This window comes from Pagrus pagrus (assembly GCF_965226575.1).
Source record: "Pagrus pagrus genome assembly, chromosome: 2".
NCBI lineage: Eukaryota > Metazoa > Chordata > Actinopteri > Spariformes > Sparidae > Pagrus > Pagrus pagrus.
Window position 1 is genome coordinate 33,738,314 of NC_140186.1, and position 23,400 is coordinate 33,761,713.

The 23,400-nt window shown below is 42.7% G+C and overlaps 1 protein-coding gene across 1 annotated transcript in view; it reads right to left on the reverse strand.

The window, feature by feature from the left end:
- Positions 1–18,464, reverse strand: part of LOC311263939 (uncharacterized protein) — a 61,895-nt gene extending 43,431 nt beyond the window's left edge. The window contains exons 1-3 of the mRNA XM_084364340.1: positions 18,293–18,464; positions 1,960–3,517; positions 1,420–1,875 (exon numbers count right to left, since the gene is read on the reverse strand). Of these exons, the coding sequence (XP_084220466.1) occupies positions 1,420–1,875; positions 1,960–3,093 (1,590 nt within the window). The 5' untranslated portion in view covers positions 3,094–3,517; positions 18,293–18,464. The remainder of the gene's footprint in view (positions 1–1,419; positions 1,876–1,959; positions 3,518–18,292) is intronic.
- Positions 18,465–23,400: the final 4,936 nt, after the last annotated feature.

The following is a 23,400-nucleotide window of genomic DNA, read 5'->3' on the forward strand; positions in this document are numbered from 1 at the left end:
GAAACTAATGCTGGTGTCATTGCTCAGCTATTTGTGCTAATAGAGCAGGCAACAACACAGGAAAGAGAACAAAAAAAGTTAGAGGACTTTCCCAGATCCATTCTAATGTCAACTTAGGTTAGGACCCTCAGATAAAAACCCTGAGGCGCTTTTGTTCAAAAGCCTATTGCCCTATCACCTTCACCCCAACACCTAAAATGTCAGAGCTGCAGACACGGGGCCTGTTGAGAAAAGATGAAACATTTCAGAAGGATCTTGTAGCTTATAGGCTCCACGACTCCTCAGCTGAGCCAAGAGGCTGAGCCCATGGATTACTGCAGCATACCAATACACAGAAAATCATGTGTTGACATGCTAGCTGGCAGCTGGACTGAGCCTGAATGATGCTCTGTGTGGTAATACATGGATGGATGTAGGGTGAACATTAATGCACGTGTATAACACCATTTCTGTAAATATCAATAACAAAGTTAGAGGTTAAAGTAGATCTATTTAAATCATATGGACATCTCATAGTATTATGGATGGCAACATCCTAAAAGCATCAAGCACTAAGGATAATCAGTGTGAATAACTCAATGAGGTAGAGCACAAGAAATAAATTGTTGATGATGGTCATTTAATGAAAATATGATCTTGAACACAGCCTGTTTTCTACAGCAGTTTTTACACACATTTGTTTCTAACACATATAGGTTACTATATGTGTGTGTGTGTGTGTGTGTGTGTGTGTGTGTGTGTGTGTGTGTGTGTGTGTGCGCGTGTGGTGTGTGTGTGTGTGTGTGTGTCACGCACAGACAGTGAACCTGTTCTAAACACACCCTGTGCTGGAACAACCCCAGAGGCTGCCTATGAGAGAATACGCTGGGGCAGGTTTTAAACCTGTCGCTGGCTCAGTGGATCTTTAAAACACATACCATAGACAGAAACCACACACACACACACACACACACACACGTAACACTCCCTCATTATACTTTACATAACTGTAACCTACCTACCTCTAACCTGCAAATGTTAATGACAATGTTAAACTCCAGTATGCCCTGTTTATCATTACTGATATTTTCCACTTAGCTGCAAATCAAGAATTTCAAAATTATAACAACCTGTGCTCATTCACACTTTGATTTTACTCAAAGTTCTCTCTTCTCTAGCCTTACATACCCAATAAACCCTGTGACTCCTGAACCAGCAGGTCATTTCACTGATCATGTATCCCAGCAGCTGGCAACACTGTTGGCAACTGTTTCACAATGGTTATGTTGCATAACCTGTATCTCAAGCCACAACTGTTTCTGGATCCTTGTTGGCACTGATTAAAAAAATGGCATAATTTTAGTATGGCAACTGTGATTGACCACACAGCTCTGAGGAAGAGATGCTCAGATTAAACCTGAACATGCTCATAGTACTCACCCTGCTAGGATTCCCTGGATTCTCCATCACAGCCTCCATCATTGAAGCCTTTCCAGCACTCTCCCCGTGGTCCTCCACACACTCTTCATGAGCATCTTCACTTGGATGTGAAGTCTCCACACATGCACTCGTTTCATCTTTATCAGGCACTGCCTGGACAGCCTTCCTGGGAGAGACCAGGGGTCCTTCGTCAAGCACCTCAGATCCCAGAGAGCTGGTTGAAGTGGAGAGTGTTGGACACATGGCAACACTCTTCTTCTCCACCTGAGCACTGTCACTGGCTGCTGTCTTGTGGTTGGTTCTGAGGTTGCTGCTCTTTCCTCTGATGGCTCTCAGTACCACAGCCACTTTGACTGGACCTGCAGGCGGTCTTTGTTTTTTACCCCCATCAGCAGTCTGTCCTTCCTCCTTCCTGGGTACAGCTCTCTTTCCATTGGCTGGAGCAGATTTGATTTTCTGAGTAGAAGAAGAACAAATGTTAGACAGAAGACAGTTGTACAGTAATTGGTACATTTATTATTTTCAGTGACTCTACAGTACCTGACTAGGTGTTTTAGGTGGAGACGGGGTGGACCGTGATCCAACTTTAGCCTTGACATTTTTTAGGTCCACTTTGGAAACTCTCTTTGGCTCCAGACCAGACGTCTTGATGGCTGTGGACACAACTGATGGAGCAGTGGCTGATTTTGTTTTTACTACTCTGGCTGGCTGACTGATCGGAGGTTTGGGGCCAACTGCACATCTTTCAGCCTCCTCAAGTGGAGGAGATGTGACCTCTGTAGCATCATGAGCTGGATTGGTAGGAGGAGGAGATGAGATCTGGGTGGTTTCACTCAGGTCCTCAGGAGCAGGAGGCTCTGTCTGGCGCTCTAACACCAGCTCAGACCTCTCATCACCGGCTACTCTCAGAGCCGCAGCCCCCTCTGCCTTGAGCTCAGTGGGCACAGCAGGGTTACCTGGGCTCACGAAGCTGTCACTGGACTGTCTGGGTGAGCTCATGGGAGTCATGCTGCTCCTCTGCACACCCACTTCAGAGCTCACAGACAGAAACAAAGCCTCCTCTTCATCATCATCATCGTCATCATCAGCAGGGATTTCTGTTGCGTCCGAATCTGGTGTTGAGGCGCCGTGTCTTCTCACATTACCACTTCCACTGCTGAGGTCATAATTATTTCCATGGCTACCATTGTTTGTGGTCAGGGACAGGGCCAGTGTCAGGTTGTCGTTGTCGTTCCAGGTGTCCTGGTGGTATTCACCACTGGTGGCATCCAGGTAAAGAGACACAGAGTTGTCGTTGGATTCTGTTAGCTCTGTCGCTATCTTTCCCACTGAGACGTCATCATTGTCATCCTGCTTACTTTCCTCCTCTGGAACCCATTTTGAAATGACGACATCAGTCATTTCATCTGTTTTGGTGATCACGGTCGTCATCAGGGTGACCTCAAGCATGTCATAGTCCAGTGGGCTGTCAGTCCGGCCCCCACTGAGGCTGCTCAGACTCCGCAGGGACTCAGGAGAAGACTCCCCGAGACAGGAGGAGGAGGAAGAGGAGGAGGAAGAGGAAATTGGGAAAGCATTCCCATTGTGGTCTCCTGCACTGTGAAGAGGAAGCCTCATGGTGGATCCACTTTTCCCCCTGACAGGGAAACCCTCACTGGGCTGAGAAACACTCATCTCTGGGTCACTCACTGTCTTCTGACCTGATGTACAGGCTTTTACTTGGCCATTTGCTCTCTGAAGGTGAACTATTAACAGTACTCTTTACAGCTTTAATCCTCTTTTTACTCTTTATATTGACATTAAATAGATTGTCAATACACTCACCATAGAGCTGTCCTTGCAGTTTTTGTTTGTCATTAGTTTTCTACATCCATCTTTTGATAATATCTCTGGGTTGCCACAGAGTTGCAGTCCATCCACTTATATATTTTCATCACTGCACAAAAACTCAGCAGTTTTTCCAGAAGGGCTGTAAGTCATCATGTCCTTGTCAAGCACAGAACTGTAATTTAGACAAATATACATTTCAGGGCCATGAACCTCGCATTTCACTTGAAGACAAGATTCCACATTTTTAGGTCTCTGCTGCTGAAAACATCTGAAAAACATCAAGAAGAAGAAAGACATTGTCAAATGAAAGACATTTAGAAGAACATTTTAAACTCAAGTAAGCAGTGTTAACCTTTTCACAATATCTACAGTATATCTCCTTAGAGATATATCAGCTGCAAGTGTTAAATCTCGATTTTTTATAAAACAGTGTGATGATTTTAATATTATATTTTTCAGTCATTATTACTTGTTTCTAGTTTTTCTCTGGTTAGCTGACTGTCTGTTACTACTGAAACAACCCAGTGTGCACACTGATGGTCCAGAGTGAAGAAATGCTGCCATCTGCAGGCTTAAAGTAAGAAGTTTGGTGCATAACTGCAACTACAAGGCTGATGACACACAAACTGTAACAGTCTCTTGGAGATGTTTCTGATTAACTGCCTCAGTAATTCACAGTGAAATGAGAACGAAGTCACAGCAAGTCAAACTTCTTTTGGTATGAAACAGTGATTTTTGACCCATTTTCACAACCAGAAGCCCCAAGTTCAGATGAAACCTATTGTGTGTGTGTGTGTGTGTGTGTGTGTGTGTGTGTGTGTGTGTGTGTGTGTGTGTGTGTGTGTGTGTGTGTGTGTGTGTGTGTGTGCGTGTGTGCGTGTGTGCATGTGGGTCAGGGACAAAGAGAAAAGAGAGGAGCAGCTAAATAAAGGCATTCAGATCCAGAACGCTGCTCCATCTCCATTATCCAGTAATGACGACAGGGAGTTGACTCACTTCCAGGTAGACAGATAGAGCAGACACAGTAAAAGCCTTCAACTACTATTACCTCACTGAAACTCAACCATTCTCGTATCAAAGCGTGTTTTTAGAGGGCCAGAGTTACCTGGAACTCCTGTCCATACACACCCTCATGACATCAACATTAATTACAGCTTCGGAAGTTAGACACTATTATACCTTTCTGTGTGCGTCTATCACGATCCAGAAGAACTTAAGTCACATTTTGAGGCAATACTACCTCTACAGTCTTACACAATAGTCAGACTCTCCCCCGCTACATAATGCGTACAGTCCACCTCTGCACTAATCCATAATGTATGAGGAGGGTTAGGGCAAATCAGAAAGACAAACCGAGTGACATCATCAGTTCAACTAGTTCAACAGTTCAATTAGTTCAACCGTTGGATTGATTACAGGGTTAACACAGGCAGTACCATTCAAGACAAGAATTTCTCTCCTTTATGTAGGTAAGCAGAGAGCATGATTGTCACTAGATTATATCTACTTTGAAACAGGCCTGAGACAAACTGTCAGTTCACCAGGTGGGTATCAGATTTATGAGGTCAGCTTGGCTTCATCAAATATACATCAACACTGTCACTCCATGCTGACCAACCTACACACAGCCTGCTGCTGTTGTCAGCTTCACCTCTTGTCTATCAGAGAACAGACAGCCTGAGTCACTGTCACATGATTTTAAACTATGACTTGATTCAATTTTAAACATTTCTCTTCATATTTTCAATAATTAAAGTCTATGCTCCTTTCCATCGATTCTTGATTTAGAATTGAAATCAGAAGTTAGCATCTTCCTAGTTCCCTCCACAAAAAGCCTGTGGAATTTTTGCATTGCATTGCATTTTGGATTATTGCAGGAAATAATCCGTGTTAATCTTCACAGATGAACACCACTTTTGTGTTTTTTTAAGCATGAATTAAATCTCTAGCAGTAAAAAGTCAATGTTAGGCTATAAACTACAGACTACATCATGGTCACATGACTTTAAACGTCACCACCACTAAGCGTCTTACTACACAATTACTATACAGGTTTTCTATAAACTGATCAATGTACAAGTTGTAAAGTCAGAGTTAGAATAGTTTGTAAGTACAGTCGGCCTGTAAAGACGGACTAGTGAGTAGATGTTGCTCCATGTTCACTGTGATGATGTTTAATGTGCCCGACAGTAAGCGCTTTATGAATAAATACTGGGACATTTAATGATTTATTTTATGTTGTAGAACAAAATGTGAAAATATCTTCAGCCGGTGGTACCCACAGATCTTATTTCAGCCATTTAACCAAAAAAACAATTAAAAAACCCACTGTCTTTGAGAAGAGGGAACCGGCAGTGCAAAAATGCTAACTGATGTTTACTGAGGTTTTATGACACTTTACTACACCACTCTGTGGGCAAAATGTTCATATTGATGTGCTTTTATAGGGTTGGTTATGTCACAGGTACATCTTGCTTGTTTACTGACAGGTGACCACAGGGAATTGCAGTAAATCATCCTCTGGAAACAAACTTGCTTGGCCCAACAGCTGCCTACCTCTTGCTCACCAAGCTCCTAATTCCCCATTTTTTAATATTCGCACCCCAAAAACCTACACAAATACTGTCTATGCAACAGATGCAGCTCACATTTGGTCCTCTGAAAACAGCCCAATGTAAAGATTTTCAAATAGCCTGACTCGGCAGGGCGACAATGGCAAAATGCAGGCAACAACTGAGGAGCTTGTGGACTACCACTTCATAACGATAGAGATGAATTCCTTCCAGGTGAGCTGGTCCGTCCCATCTATGAGAAATATTTTGTCAGGAAATCAGATGGCAGCTGCCCTCTGGCATCCACTGGGACATTTCAGACAGTCTAGGAACATCGCTGTTCAAACACACATCCTCATGGAAGGTCATTGCATTTTGGTTGTCAAACTATGTCATACTGGAACGACCATCTTTGAAAAGAGGAGGTGGTCTACGACATTACTTATCAGCCACCTACAATGCTGTACCAAGGTCTCTCCCCAGACAGCTTAAAGGAATAGTTCACTCTAGAACGAAATTCAGTCATTATCGACTCAATCTAATGCAGATGAGAAGTCTGGTGTAGTTTTTTATTCCTCAAAGTGCAGCTGGAGACCCGCAGGGTGCCATCCTGCAGCAAAAATCCATATAACGGGTGTAAATGGTGCCCGAGACGAAAAGGTCCATAAAACTACACAAAACTTTGTAATATTCCTCCATGCCTCCAGACAAATATAGTATAGTGACTGTTTAGGCTAGAAAAATGTACAAAATGATGTTGTTTCGAGTAAACTCTGGATGTCACCACTTCAGGACACTTGGATTGCAGCGGTCGAGCAGTATGGAGGAATATTACAAAGTTTTTGTGTAGTTTTATGGACCTTTTCGACTCGGGCACATTGACGCCCGTTATTTGGATTTTTGCTGCAGGAAGGTACCCCCGCAGGTCTCCAGCTGCACTTTGAGGAATAAGAAACTACACCGGACTTCTCATCAGCATGAGGGTGAGTCGATAATGACCGAATTTCGTTCTAGAGTGAACTTTTCCTTTAACAACCATTCACACCTGGGCCAACCTAGAACTAGCAACCCACATGAAGGCCAGTTGGGTCAACTTACTTAGAATCGCCATGATCTGGATGACTGAGAACCTTCATCAACATTTTGGTTTATGTTTTTTCAGGGCAATTTTCATTTGCACAGTCCCTCACGACTCTAGTATAGACTCATTATTCTAATACTCCAGCTCAATAATCACATTCCAACAACATTTCGTTTTATCTTGTAGAGAGACTAAAAGAAAAAGACAGAAAGGCACTCAGTGGAAGGCTGTCCTACATTCTTGTCAGGCGGAGTGAGCAGCCCGCTTCCTCTGACATGAAGCCTCTTCAGCTGAACTGACTTTCTCTGGCTCAAAGCCCTGAACTGCCCTTCACCACCCGAACGTTTCATCCATTCCTGTTAGTCTCACCATCGACCCTCGGGGGCCTCACTGTGACTGAGCGTGTGTGTGCGTGAGCGTGAAGTGAATAACGAGGCTAATCCACAAGTTTAATGACTATTGTTGAGCGGTCGGACCCTGCTATGCATTAAGACATGCTTGTCAAGCAGGTTCTGCCCAGACCTGGATGGAGTGGAAGAGGAAAAACATGAAGAGGAAGAGAGTGACACAAGTGAACACAAGATTAAAGAGGCAATACACAGCAACTTTAATATGAGGCCTAATAACCAGGCTTTTAAATGGTTCAGTAAATTAACTCTACACTCATTTTACAATTCCTGGGTCTTTTAATCCATCTTGAAACACTGATTATTTCCTCAACACTGGGGAAAAACGTTTAATACTCAGTTCCACCAGTTCTGTGTGAGTACACATAAGGATGTGTTTGTTTTGTACATAATAAAAGGTAGTATAAGGACTACCTCCATTTGATTTAACAAATGCGAATACACATAGTGTCCCTAGTAAGCTGTGACAGCATTTTAGTCAGAATATAAAAACAGACATGTTTAGTAGGGGTGGGGGTAAAAAATCGATTCACATAAGAATCGCGATTCTAATCATCCACGATTCTGAATTGGAGTCAGTTTGTTTAAAAATCACATTATCTTATACAAACTGTATTGTTTTGATGCCATAATTTGCCTTAACACACTATGCACTGTATCGATTTTTGAATCGAAAATCAGTTGAATCGAGAATCAGTTGAATTGAGAATCGATTCTGAATCTAATCGTGACCCTAAGAATCGGAATTGAATCGTGAGACACCCAAACATTCACACCCCTAGTATTTAGAAATGTTACAGGATGTTTATTTTTATTACCAACTGCAGATATGCAAATTTGAAATAAGAGAATACGACCTGTAACAAAGACATTACTTAAAGGCCTATGTAATTAGAAAATGTTGGATCTCCCAGCGGTTGATGCAAAGATAAGATCATTTACATTCTTTTTCTTTCACTTCCTTCGTTTACCAAGTGATATTCACAATTTTACCAAAAAGATTTCCAAAGAAGACCTGGTATAGCAACACAACAAAGTGTAATACAAACTGTTTATGTTTCTAGTTAAAGCCGGTACAAGAAACTTTTGTTTTTTGGTGATTCTAGTGCCCTGGTGGACAAAAGTGCTACAGGTGCCACCACGTCATGTCCTTAAGATCTTGACCTGGTCGTGCATGTATTTGTTTTAAAAATGAGTGAGAGAAAGAAATTGTAATATTTGGACTGTGGTGTGGCCTGTTTTTCGTGGTTGCATTTGTGTTTCAGAGATGCTCGGAGAGGCTGAGCGTGGTTTTCTGCTGACTGGAGCTGTTGCCGCTTCACACACCTACTGTACAGCACATTGGAGTAATCAGCGCCTGCTCTTATACCCTGGTCTCCACTCTGAACGCTGCCAGATAATTTCACCAGCTCTACTTGGTACATGGTCAACTCTGCGATTCTATTGTTTTCATTATCTCTACAACCCTGGCTCAAATTATGACAGTAAAGCGAGTCATTTCGCAGAGGTTGCAACGCTCAAAAGAATTTATCCACTGTTTTACATAAGCTTCTTTCACAATGGGTCTATTGTCATTTTTGCTTCTGTTACAACTGTTTGCAGCTCATTCGTGATCCCACAGTCCCCACATAGACTGATCCTCTGCTTCCATCTCCAGCTGGAGCGTCTTCTGCCACTCTCACTGTCCTTCATTCCGCTGTACCTACCTCTAGGACCCCAGTTCCTTCTCCACCTACTTCTCCAGACCTATCTCAAGCGCCACCAGGGTATCACAACCTCACCAGTGATTTTAGCAAGGAGCTAGCCTTGTCGCTTCTCTCACATAGACCCTACGACTGTGCCATTCCCAGCTCTTTCCAACCCCATTTCCTTCCAGCTATCTTTACAACTTGTCACGCCCAGAGAGTCCATGGAGAAGTATGTCACTGACTCTTTAAGTGCTGGACTGCTCAGACCATCTTCCTCTCCTCTGGATGCTGGCTTTTTTCATGGAGAAGGACAAGACCCTATGTCCCTGCATTGACTATCATGGCCTAAATGACATTACAGTAATAAAACAAGTATCCTCTTCCCCTCATTGACCCCTCCTTTGAGCCTCTGTGTCACACCCCTCTCTGTAACACCTACCACCTAGTCCGTATTCGGGAGGGCGACAAGTGGAAGATGGTGTTCAACACACCCCTGGGTCACTTCAAGTACCTTGTGATGCCCTTTGGCTTAACCAACGCCCCTGCTGTTTTCCAGGCTTTAATCAAAGACATTCTCCAGGACATGCCAAATCTCTTTGTGTTCATCTACTTAGATGACATCCTAATCTTCTCAAACTCCACAGAGGAACGCACTCAGCAGGTACGGCTGGTTTTACAAAGGCTATTGGAGAACAAACTGTTTGTCAAGCCAGAGAAATGCAAGTTTTACACATCAGCAGTCAACTTCCTGGGATATGTGGTGGCTCAGGGGCAGCTCGAACCGGACCCCACTAAAATAAGAGCTGTGGAGGAGTGGCCCACATCAGCTTCAAGGTGACAGCTTCAACGCTTCCTGGGGTTTGCAAATGTCTACCGGAGATTTATTCATGACTACAGCAGAGTTGCCGCTCCTCTCACCCAGCTAACCTCCACCAGTACCTTCTTCACCTGGACTCCAAAGGCTGAATCAGCATTTCTAAGAGGACTTCTCAAAGGCGTTGTTGCAGTTGCAGTTTGTGGTGGTGCTTGACGCCTCTGCCTCTGGTGTGGGGGCCATCCTCTGTCAACGCAGTCCAGCCAACCGCCTGTTCATGCCTGAGACTGTTCTATTAACTATTCCTCTGTCAACACTTCTCGTGGCCCAGTCTTTCTAAGGATGTCAAGGAGTTTGTGGCAGCCTGCTCCATTTGTGCCTGTAGGAAGGCCTCATAGTCTCCCTGCTGATCTCCTCCACCCTCTGCCTTTGCCCAGTCGTCCCTGGTCCCATGTTGCAGTGGATTTCGTCACCGGATGGTGACACAGTCATCCTCACCATCATTGACCATTTCTCAAAGTCTGTCTACTTTGTCCCCTTACTAAAATTGCCCTCTGCTCTTAGACCATTCAGCTTCCCGTCCTCCATGTGTTTCGGCTCTATAGAATCCCTGTCGACATTGTGTCAGATCGAGGACTCCAGTTCGCCTCTCAGGTGTGATAGGCCTTCTGCAAAGCGCTAGGCACTACCTCCAGCCTCATGTCCAGATACCACCCCCAGTCCAACAGGCAGACAGAATGGGCTAATCAGGATCTGGAAGCTGCTCTCTGCTGTGTGACCTCCCGACACTCCTCCTCCTGGTGCTGCTTCCTCCGCTGGATAGAATATTTGCTTAACTCACTCACCAGTTCTGCCACAAGTATGACATCCTTAATGGCGGCTCATGGCTTTCAACCCCCACTATTCCCTACTCAACAGGTGGAAGTGGCCGTTCCCTCTGTTCAGGCTCATGTCTGGAGAACCACACATGCCGTCCTGACTTGCTCCTCTCAATGCAACCAATGCCTGGCGGACGTTCGGCGCACTCCTGCTCCCCAATATCAGCCCAGCCAGAAGGTATGGCTCTCGTGCTGGGACTTGCCAGTCCATGTGGATTCCTCAAAGCTGGCTCCCCTGTTTATCGGCCCTTTTGAGATGGTTAAGATCATAAATCCCATGGCTGTTTGTCTCAAGTTACCTGCTTCTCTTCGTGTCCACCCTACATTCCGCATCTTGCTACTGAAGCTGGTCTCCACTAGTGACCTCATTTCTTCAAACTGTGACACCCCTCAACACTCACCGATCCGGGGACAGGCATTAAGAATTACTATATAGAAGTGGCAAATCTGTTCTTGTTGGCTTTTGTAGGTTATATAGAGGAATTAAATGAATTAAATGTATTAAACTGAGACTGTCATAAGCAGTTAAAAAGGACATTTCCTCTTGATTAAGCCTCAGACATTGTTCTCAAACTGAGAAGAATCTACCTGAGCTGCATATCACTGCAAGATGCAGAAAATCGTCTTTCAAGAAGCCTCTTACCACTTAAAGCTGTTAAATTACATCACATATTAATCTAGACAAAATGTCATTTGAATATGATCCATTAGCGAGATAGACAGCAGTGTGGTCAGACTGTATTCAATGAAAACAACAGTAGCCATATATGGGAGGCTGTGTCTTCACCGTCAGTCAGGATCCCTATGTGTTGCAGTCGGCCCTGTTCAGTTACAGTTGTTTGTGTTCTTTTAGACTGAGAATTTTAGAATGAAAGAAAGCTTTGTGAATAGAAACAATGCTGCACAATATGTATTAAATATTCACAAAAGCTCAAAAGTGACACTTCCCAAAAAAACATCTCCGTTGGTCTGGCTGACATGTAATCCCCCCTGAAGATACCATATTACATCATATGGCTCTGAAGCTCTGAAGGGGGTGTTTGTTTTGTTCACAGGGACAGCAGATCATGATGTCACTTTTTCCTAATCATTAAACAAAGTAAAAGTACCATGAAGGAGGAAGCCCTCGCTCTCAATTGGACCTGAACAACAAGCCTTGTAGCTGAAGTGGGGGGAGGAGGACTTGGTTAACTCATCATTTATTACTGTTACATAACAATACACACATGGAGGTGATGGAATGGAAATGAGTCCAGAGAGACTAATAAACAAATATTTTAATATGAGGACCTGAATTTAATTCCTTTTTCATTTACACTTACACTCTCCTAATCTCTGCACACATCATACCTCTGTTCTTACCACTAACTTTCCACTCTAATCAGCAACACATTCTTTTCCTCCAGTGACCTCTGAAGACCACAGCATTTTGTTTTTCTAACCTCTGTTATCACTTAGCTGTCTTCCTACATCACTCTCTTATCTGGTTTACTGTTATTCAAAGACTCATTTGAGAATACTTTCTCAGGGGCAAGTCATTCAAGTTATCAGATATTCACAAGCCTTACTAATATTTAATACATACATTACATTAAATTGTAAAAATAAACCATTTATGGTACTCACATCTCAATATAGCTCCTGTTCTGCTATTCAGATTTTTTCATCAAACCTCCTGTTCAGGTTGGCAAAGAAAAAATATGTTTTGTTTTGCATTCTAGTACAAACTACTGTATGACCAAGCGGCAACCTCAGAGGCTGAATAATGAAGCCAATGTGCAACTACGAAACACTTGACTGCTGACTGGAGTTAGAGGGGAAATGTACTATTCATGAACCTAACATTACAGAGAGAAGAGGGGAAAAAGAAGAGAGAGAACCAAAGTCTCTGGGGAGTGCTGAGCCTAGTCAGAGGTTGACCTGAATTATAATAATGTAAGCCTCAGTTTTGTCAATCTATAGCCAATTTCCCCATGAATTTTTATACAACTCACTTGTTTAAATTATATTAAGGCATAGAGTTTTTGCATGATTAAGGGGATGGGTAGTTATATAGCTAGTTTTTAGAAAACAGGCTTCATATGGCCCCCCTCAGCTCTAGCACAGTCCACCTCTTTGCCTATTTTTTGATGAGTCAGGAGTTGCATGGAGTCAGACATTGCCAAGATGGTGACTGTGAGAAGCACCACACTGAGCTTTACAAAGGATCCTCATAAACTCATTGGTGATGTCACAGAGACTATGTCCATGTTTTATACAGTCCATGACTGCAACGCTGACTTGAGCCTGAATCTTCCTCTCTGCATCTACTGCTTTGAGCTATTCACTTTTTCTTCTTGCCTCCATCTTGTTCTTCTCTCTTAGCTTGAATTTAAAATGGTGGACGTGGGTGCGTCAGGCCAAAGGTAGTCAGCTGAACAAACGCGCAGGATTTTAACAAAGACAACAGTTACAACACCGCTGGCCTCATTTACACTTTTGCATATACAAAAGATGGCGCCGAGCAGAGTGGTGACATGCTACCACGGGTCAAACATATGTAACGTTATACCGAGGTCATTAACAATTAGCTTCCGACAAATCGCTCATGAGATTACGTCTGTGCATCACCAAATGTATGTGTGCCTGTATGTCCGCCTGGATTGTGCCAGCTGCTGGGATACATGATCAGTGATATGACCTGCTGGTTCAGGAGTCACAGGGTTTATTGGGTATGTAAGGCTAGAGAAGAGAGAACTTTGAGTAAAATCAAAGTGTGAATGAGCACAGGTCGTTATAATTTTGAAATTCTTGATTTGCAGCTAAGTGGAAAATATCAATAATGATAAACAGGGCATACTGGAGTTTAACTTTGTTATTACCATTTGCAGGTTAGAGGTAGGTAGGTTACAATTATGTAAAGTATAATGAGGGCATGAGCGTGTGTGTGTGTGTGTGTGTGTGTGTGTGTGTGTGTGTGTGTGTGTGCGTGTGTGTGTGCGTATGTGTGTACAACAAAGCAGTAATCAATCTCAGAGTGGCCTGTGCCAGCCACAGCTGACTGCACGAAAAGCCAGTTTCCTTGTGACCAACAGTCAACTCCATTGTTTTCAGCTGATCATTATGGAAGTGTTCAAGAACTACACAGGTGGATTAGCACACAGAATGGTGACTGGACATAAGCTGGTAATACCAAACAATATTCATCTTCACCAGATGTTTTAATATTTGGAAGTCTTTGCATTGGAGCTAAATACCAAGTCATTCTTCCATTTATACAGTATGTACTGCACATACAGTATACAGCAACATAGAGTCTTGTTTCCTCTCTGTACCTCAGTGATGGTGTCATTTAATACTGACAGAGAACACTCAGATCGAGTTTTAATACTTCAATTACAACTGTGATCAGAGTTCCAGTGTCCACTTGATATGGCTTCAATATGCCAACACTCTTGTTTATCTGTTACACTGCAACAAGAAGACAGATATTTTCTGTTAACTGCTCAGTTAAACCATCACATTGGCTGCAACAAAGCACAAACACTTTGCTGAACCTTCTCAAAGTACCTTTACTTATTTTCTGGCTTCATAGTAGGTCAGTTTCAATTAAACAAACCTCTTTACCAATTACATTCATTAATTTAACAACTAATTACTTAAATATACACAGTGTTCTGTGCTCAGGTACTTTACATGGTGCACATTTCTTTGGTTGCATCCATGTGGCTGAACAAAACAAACCCTTTGCACAGGAGATATTTTAACAAATGACGTTATCTTATATTCACCAACTAACAGTTCTAACAGTAACCATCCAACCATCCACCAAGCTGAAGCTGAGAAATAACCCCCATAATGCACCCTCTCAACAAATACTGTTCCAGGAAGGACAGGTCCTGGGCCTCAGGTGAGCCGTCACTGTGTTTTAGGGTGTGAGCTTCTTCACTGCTGGTGTCGGTCCTATTGGCAACAGCACAACAGTCTTATCATTGTCAGATCTGGAATGGCAGAGTCAACAATACCCAATCAAGCTTCTGAAGTATCCACCATATGGGACCAGAGCACCTCACACACAACTGCACTGAAACAAGTGGTTTCACATTACATAAGCCATCTCAATTCAACTGTTTGAGATCATCTAAAATGGAAACAGTTTGTAAATTAATTATGACACTCCAATGATTCTGTTTCCCAAAGCAGACACATGTCCATCATTTCAGATTTTGAAGAAAATCCACTGAAGCTATGTGCTCAATTCATCCGAGTCCATTTGATTAATTCATGATGTAAGAGAATGCAGAGTCCGTGCTGATGGTTTTTGTTTCACTGGGGCTCACAGCCAACCAGAGCTTGTTAGCAGGCAGGACGCAGGCTCACCTTTTCCTCATGGAAACACTTGGCGAGCATCACAACTGCATCACATTACAGCAACACACAAACAGAGCCACTATCACTTTACACACACACACGACACATCTCTGCAGTCAGATAATCAACACGACACATACAGGGATGATAACAAAGCTAGTTATGACACACACACACACACACACACACACACACACACACACACACACACACACACACACACACACACACACACACACACACACACACACACACACACACACACACACACACACACACACACACACACACACACACACACACACACACACACACACACACACACACACACACACACACACACACACACACAAGCAGGGCTACTGAAAGACAGCAGTGGAAGTTACCATCAGCCTCTCACTGCATCACACTTAGAGGACACCTCCAATGCAGCAAAAGTGGTTGCCATAGAAATAAACAGACTGCTTAGTCATTCTGAGAAAGATGAACGTGACGGTGTGATTTAATAACTAGCTTGTGTTAATCAGCTGTTAAGGTGTGTGTGTTTGTTTTCTAATGAGAGCATGTGTGCGTGCATCTGCCATTCATTCTGACGTGACAAACACTGATTGAGGTTGTAGCTATATTGACATTGCTGACTGGATGCGTGTGTTCAGATGACGTAAAGGAAACCACACACACACACACACACACACACACACACACACACACACACACACACACACACACACACACACACACACACACACACACACACACACACACACACACACACACACACACACACACACACACCTCCAAGTCCACCTCCCCATGATTCTACAGTGAGGATGGTTGAAGAACCGAGTTGGTAAGATACAAAAAAATAATAAGTCGTTAAAGTCTTTTTATACTCTTATGCATTTAACATTTGTGATGCTCCCTTACGTCTGTAAAGCAGCTGAAGATGCAACAGACAGCACTGGAACAGTTACGATGCTCGAGAGCTTGCAGGAGGGTAATGATATAGAGATCAATGATTGTCAGAAACTGTACAAAATATGATGAGTCACTGTTGAAAGAGAAAGACACAGCGCTACAGAGTAAGGAGCACGACCCTAAGGGATAGAGCAGTGTGCAGAGTGCAACAAAAGGCACTAAATGGAGAAACAAAGCTGAGTGGCTGGCTGCGAGTCCAATCAGGACTGGTCCTGAGGTTATCAGCGTAGTGTAGATCGAGCGGTTATATAAGCAGCTAGCTGTCTCTCTCCAGCTCTGACACCACTACTGTCTTAACAGATCAATACCTGGATACATGACAGTGGACCAGGATTCATTTGGGCTGTAGCCTATTAGCTACAGATACACAAGAGGGTATGTTAACTAGGACAGCCTATACTTCTATCCAGAATAGAAATAGCTACCAATCAAAAAAATGACCACTTGCAATAAGTTATAGTAGAACACAGACTTATGATGGGTCAGTCATTCTTCACATCCCTCATTACTAGGACACAACACTAACTAGAAGGGCTAGAAGGGCATCCTTCTATATATAGATCTATAGAAAAAAAGCATTGTTACAATTGTACCATTTCTCCCATTAAACTACCGTCACCAAGTGCTCAATAACGTCTGCTTTCTGTACGAAGTCTGAACAACTTCATGTGTGTGCTACCCCAGAGGATTACCGTTTTGTCACGACTGAACTTTACTGCCATCTACTGGATGTTAAGATGTACAGCATTTATTTTGCCAAGGCCAAACATCTTATCTCGCAAAGTGAAAATATATTTATTCAAATCAAAGTGAAAATATATTTATTCGTTCAAACTCATCCAGTACTAGCACTGCTCTCCAAAGAGTTTCCCATCATTGACAAACATGGATCAGAACACGTGAGCATGATCAGAAATGTCCACACAGTCTGAGATATACCATGGCATTAGTTTGTGATCCAAAATTCCTGTAACAGCAATAATGTACTGCAGAACATCATCACCTGCCAATTGCGGTGCTCAACCTCAACTGGCAGCTCCTTCAAAAAAGTTTTTGGTTTGAGGACCAATCATCATTCATATCTCAGTGTTTCTACACTGCTCCTGTGAGGCATCTCTCTGCCTCTGTGTGACTTGTTAGATATATATCACTGCTTTCCAAAAGCTGAATGATCCTGTTTATACAGACTGAGCCTCCTCTGCGAACAGCGACGCCTCGGCTCTGGCTGCTCAACTTCATCCTTAGCAGGTTATGTCATCCTCTATGTTATTAATCCATCACTGGTTACAAATAGCTCCACCGAGGATCTGAAGCAACTAACTGATGTTAGAGTGAGCAAGGATACCATAGGTTACTTTGTCCCATAATATACTCAAGGTCATTGTGACTGCTGTCCATTTGACACTCAACTGTTTCATACAATCACATGATTACATTTTCCAAGTTAAATGTATGCCTTTAAAGAAAGATGTTGAGACGACGTCAACATTAAAATGCATTTCAAGACAGACAAGTCAGTTTGCTAAATGGTTGTCTTAGCTCTCGACCATCGCTTCATTAGTAATAAAGGACTTTATAAATAATTATGAACTTATTATCATTATAAGCGTTTAATTCAGCTCTGCGTGGGCCTCTATGTAAAGTACATTTAAACAAAGAAAACTGCAAACCCACCACATGCAGTTCAGTGAAACAATGCTTGGACTGTACATACATTGTGAGGGGATTTAGTTACATTACAATCATCTCAACAAAGCATCTGGAAACCATCTAACCCTCCATCTTCAAAGACTACAGAGGAAAGACTGGAGGACTGCTTTGTATCTTTACAACCGAACCATCACTTTGGCATCAGCTCTTTATTATCTTAATTAAAAACCAAATTGTTTTTTCTCACTGTTATAAAAACGGGCAAGAGTTTGTCCTCGACTTCACAGAAACTTGCAGGATGTCTCAGCACATTCTCAAACATGGAAAGTCTTTGCTATAGGCAAAAGTTTAAATACTTGAAAAATCCACCTAAGGTCCAAATGTAGTCCTATTTACAACATGGGTAACTACTACAGTGTAATAATTCCATTATAATTAGACTACTGACTATAAAAGAGAATTAGTTTAAGCCAAGTGTCTGGAAATAATCCAACATGACACAAGCTAATGTTAAATGATTGTTTTTTTTGCGCCAGCCAACATCTCAAAGTACATGGACCTATGACCCAGTGCACACATACACACACACACACACACACACACGTGTTGATCCCATGCATAACGGGTGACACAGTCAAGACTTACCCTTCTGTCTCCTCAGGCTGCACTGCTGCAAAAAACATCCAGCAAAAAATCATGGAAGCTCCTTCAGCTTGCTCGCACTCCTCTCTTCAGACTGACATGCACTTGGCTGGCTGTCCTCACACATACACACTCAATCCTCCTCCTCACACACTCACACATACCCCTCGCTGCACTGCACGTTCATGCGTTGTATCTTATCCCATCACGGCTGTGTGTAAGTGTGTGTGTGAGCACAAGCGAGTGAAGACTACGCAGGCTGTGACGATGGTCGAGGGAGGGAGGGAGGGAGGAGACGGGTCGAGGGAGGGAGGAAGGGAGATGCACCTTCCCTTTTTGGTTCTGAAACACGAGCGTGCTGCTCAGTGCTGCAGTAACAAGAATCGTGTGTGTGAGTGTGAGTGTGAGTGAGTGAGTGAGTGAGTGAGTGAGTGAGAGAGAGAGAGAGAGAGAGAGAGAGAGAGAGAGAGAGAGAGAGAGAGAGAGAGAGTGTGAGTGAGTGAGTGAGTGAGTGAGTGAGTGAGTGAGTGAGTGAGTGAGTGAGTGAGTGAGAGAGAGAGAGAGAGAGAGAGAGAGAGAGAGAGAGAGAGAGAGAGAGAGAGATTCTGGCACATGAATATGGTAAAAGGGAAAAATTCCTCAACACAAACACACAACTCCCTCAAGGTCTAGTGTGGGAGGGGATTGTTAGTCCCATGTCTGTTTACATAGAGCAGTGTGTGTTCGTGTGTGTCTGCCTGCCTGCCAGGTAACCTTACCCTGGTCCTCCCTCCACCCCCCAAAAAGTAGGAGGGGCCAGTAGTGGTCGGTCCAAGGGTTGGCTGTTGCAAAGCTGCACTGGGCCCCCTCCCAGTTATTGGCTGCAGGAGTGTGAGGGGGAAACAGAGAGGGAGGTTTTGGACTGGAGAAGAAAGGGGCAATGAGAGGAATGGAAAAGTAACCCATGCAATCTGATGGAGAGGAGAGGGAGGAGTAGAGAAGGCACTGGTGAGCCAATGAGAGGCGCAATCCCAGTAAGATTACAAGTTGGTCATGTATGTCCTGCCAATAGACTGAAGAATAAAACCAGTGGATTAGCGAAGGCTTTGATCCAAACACTACACTGCTATTGGTGGACTTTTTTACAGTAATAATGATTGCATACACATGTTATATCCTGACAATCTGCAGCTAAACTGTCTTCAGTTTTACCAGCTAAAACTCAAGACAGGTTTTTACAAGGTCAGAGGAGACACTGTCACACACACACACTTTCCTGTAATAATTCAGTAACTCCAATAGTGTGAGGGGCTGTCTAGAGAATATATTCTGTGAAAAGAGGTCTGGTCACAAATTAACTTTTTTGACCTTTGACGAGTCGGTGCATGCAGGCTGGGGGCTTTTTGTTGGCATGGCTGTAAACAGAAATGGATAGAGAGCAAAAGTTTGTTTCGATCCTGTGACTATTTAATATGAACATGTCACTATTGACACACACACACACACACACACACACACACACACACACACACACACACACACACACACACACACACACACACACACACACACACACACACACACACACACACACACACACACACACACACACACACACACACACACTACATAAAGAGTACTCACGTTTTTACAACAGGGGACAAAGATGGTCACTAGTTTAAAAGATCTAGAAGAAACGCTTGAGGTTTAATAGTCTTTGTAGCTTAAATGTGACAGTTGTAGCACCAGCCTCCATCACCGAGCAGTTTAAAAATTCCAGTGCAGTGTGGGTGGTGGAGGAGTTGGAAGAGTCATGAGGAGTTTTTGTTCCACACCAGGGGAAAGTGAACAATAAAAGCCTGAATTCTCTGGACATGTTATGGTTGAGACACTACAATTAATGAACAATCAAATTCTGGGACAATATGGTCACTTTGAATTTTTCTACATCCAATAGGAGTAATGGACAAAAAACACACTAAATAAAGAGCCACACCTACACAATAATAAGATCCAGACTGGAAAATAAAAATGTAATTTAAAGGAGAAGGAGAACAGTATTATACTGTAAAACCAGGCATCACTGCATTTGTATACATAAGAAATCAGTAATTCTTAACCTTTTGACAGCCAAACTGTGATGCAATACACTGATTGTGTAATTAAAGTGGGCACTCACACCGCTGAGACCCTGCAGCAGAACTCCCCATCGAAAATAACTGGATCCAACATGGGTGATTGAGCAATCCACTGGCCCAGTAAAGCCAATAAGATGACTTCATGTCATTCACTGTGATGTGAGTGAATGACTGAGACCAATATTTAACATAGCCAATCTGGTTGATGTGAGAGGGTTAATTGTGATAAAATCATTAAGTATTGTTTGTAATGTTAGAGCACATTTACTGCAGAGTTCAGTCCAGTTGTATGGAACTACTCAGATCCTTTACTGAAAGGGAAGTAAGGAGGTCTCGAGAAAGACAGTTGATAGTTGAGTCTTAATTCCAGGTCATGAAATACTGCTGTCTGGTTTGGTGTCTTGGGTAAAAACATCATCGATTTAAAGAACATGAGTATTACCAGTAAAAAGTGACAAATGCATTGCAAGTAGGCTCAGGTACTTGCCATGCTAAATGGCCCGCTTCAGTGTGTTAAAATATGGAGCCTTCAAGGTCCCAAAACATTATATTTTTATCTTCAGATAGTAATTTGTACACACAAGTTGCAAATGTGTGAAACCAGATGAAAATAAGCTAGCACTTCTGTTAGTACTCCAACGTGAGTAATCAGCATGAGAACTGAGAACACCTGAGCAGGAATGTTGGGCATTTAATCTCTAACAAGGCATCATTAGCTGATCTTACATTTGTATGTTCATTAATAAGAGCAGTTAAAGAAATGTAGTCAAGTTAAGTACAATATTCATTTTGTTTCATTCAATGTAGAATAGAAGTATAACATAGCATGCATTCAAAGTTGATATACCCAAGTATAATACTTGAGTAAAGGTACTAAATTACATGTTGATGAAGGTTCATCCAGGTCATGTTAATACTAAGTGCTATATCATAGGCATCCAAGAGGTTTCTTCAGTTCTAACTAACTGGAGGGGAGTGGCCGGCTTTAAACCGTGTGTGGGTATGACCTTACAGAGTCATTAAGGTCACGTGTGAGTTGTTGACCAAACCGGCCTCCCTGTGGGTCGTTAGGCTAGGTGAGTCTAGTTACTTTACACCACTGGATCAGTATCACTGCCCCATGAAACGAAATACTCGCATAACCCCTGTATGCTGACTGCTTAGCACCAAACAGACAGTTAGCAACTAGCTTGTAAAAAACCAAACATTTAGCAGCTATTGAGTCACATTTTTTCTCAGGAGCTGGTAAAGCTCAAAACAGAGTTAAAAATGATAGTGAACATTGAACTGACATTCATGAGGTGACCATAAACACAGTACCAAATGACTGTTGAAGTTGTTCCGTTTCTGCGAGACGTGACTACAGACCTAGGGATGTTATATTAAAATCTGTACACAGTGTCGGATGCTGAGCCTCACTAATTCCTATGAAAGCTGCTCAGTGGTATTTTGAAGCCAAAATGGCTCGACTTCCCGGCTATAAAATTACCCAGATCTTCCATGTTGTGGGGCCCATAGAGCGTACACACTGGAGACTTTCGCTGACCAAGCTGGTTTACTTCCAGTTTCCAGTGCCTAGCTAATATGAATAGGGATAAAATAATTTAAACTTGTGGCTCTGCTAGACTTTCCCAATTTTATTGGACCTTTGCAGGGGATGTGACGCTCCTTATCCACCATTTTACACCTGCTTCTTTCACAATGTAAGCTTATGGGAAAAAGTCTTCTTGGGCCCCAGTGCATCACATGACGATGTAATCACATGGTTTGGCCACTATAAAAATTGTCTTCAAAGCCTGCTGCGCTTTCTCTGGGTTTGTACAGATCTCTGTTAGCCTACACTTTAGCCATAAAGTGTTACAAGTAATTTTGAATTAAATGATTACGCTTCATGAAAACTACTTGAGAAAGATGAATTTCAAAATTGTACATGTGATTTCTTGGCTAGGCTACACATTCATGGTCCAGCCCCACACCAGCTATTTTTCCTAATCTTTAAATACCACTACATAGGCTTATGGTTCCTCTCACTGACTTGTACTGCATTCACAAGTGATCACTGGCACTCAGTGTTTTCAATAGGCAAGGCTCTGAAACACAACATTAAACATGAAGCTAAAAATCAGCATCAGGATTTAAAATCTGTTTTTCATCCATATCCACATCATCTTCACATCTGAGTTTTTCATATTGCTTCAATAACTATCATAAAAACATATTAGTCTATGCCTACAATGTAACCATGAATGTACAGTGAAATATGGGACAGGGCCAAGTGTGTGTGAGAGTTGTGAGGACAATGTTGAGGTGAGTTAAATCCCAGCAGTCATTACATAGCACATGCTACAGCTTAAAGAAGAAAACACTGAAAACTTTCAACTTGACTGTGCACGCGAGTAGACAACAACAACTGTGTAGGCTTAACTACATGTACACGCAGTGCAGGTTTAATTGCACTGTAACCACACACACAAAAAGTTTTAGTGTTCCAGTTGCTCAAAATGTCCTGTGTGCTTCAAACTGCCTCTACGAGCCACACCATGGGACTTTACATTATGAATCTAAACATTTCTCCACGTTCTCACACCGCAGTGCAGACAGGAATGAACTAACACAATAATCTGATTAACTTTGGATCTTCAAAAGGCCTGAAGTACTCCACAAGTGAAGCCAAGAGGGTCGCATGGGCTGAATATTTAAGCTTTCGAAGCATGTAAAGGCTCAAGGGACAATACATGCGAGTACAAAACATGCACCACATACACACACTTTCGCAGATAAGGTTGATAAAGGAAATACTTACAGTAAATGACAAATTTAACACACAACCTATGGAGCAGTTTAGATGCAGCACCTGGTCATCAATGTTGTTATGGCTCCAAACATTTAGCAAGTCTTTAACTCGACCGCTCTGAGACAGCGTGTGTGTGTGTGTGTACACAAAGTAGTGACTTTACTGTGAAGCTGGCAGTGATGGCAGAAGACAACATCATC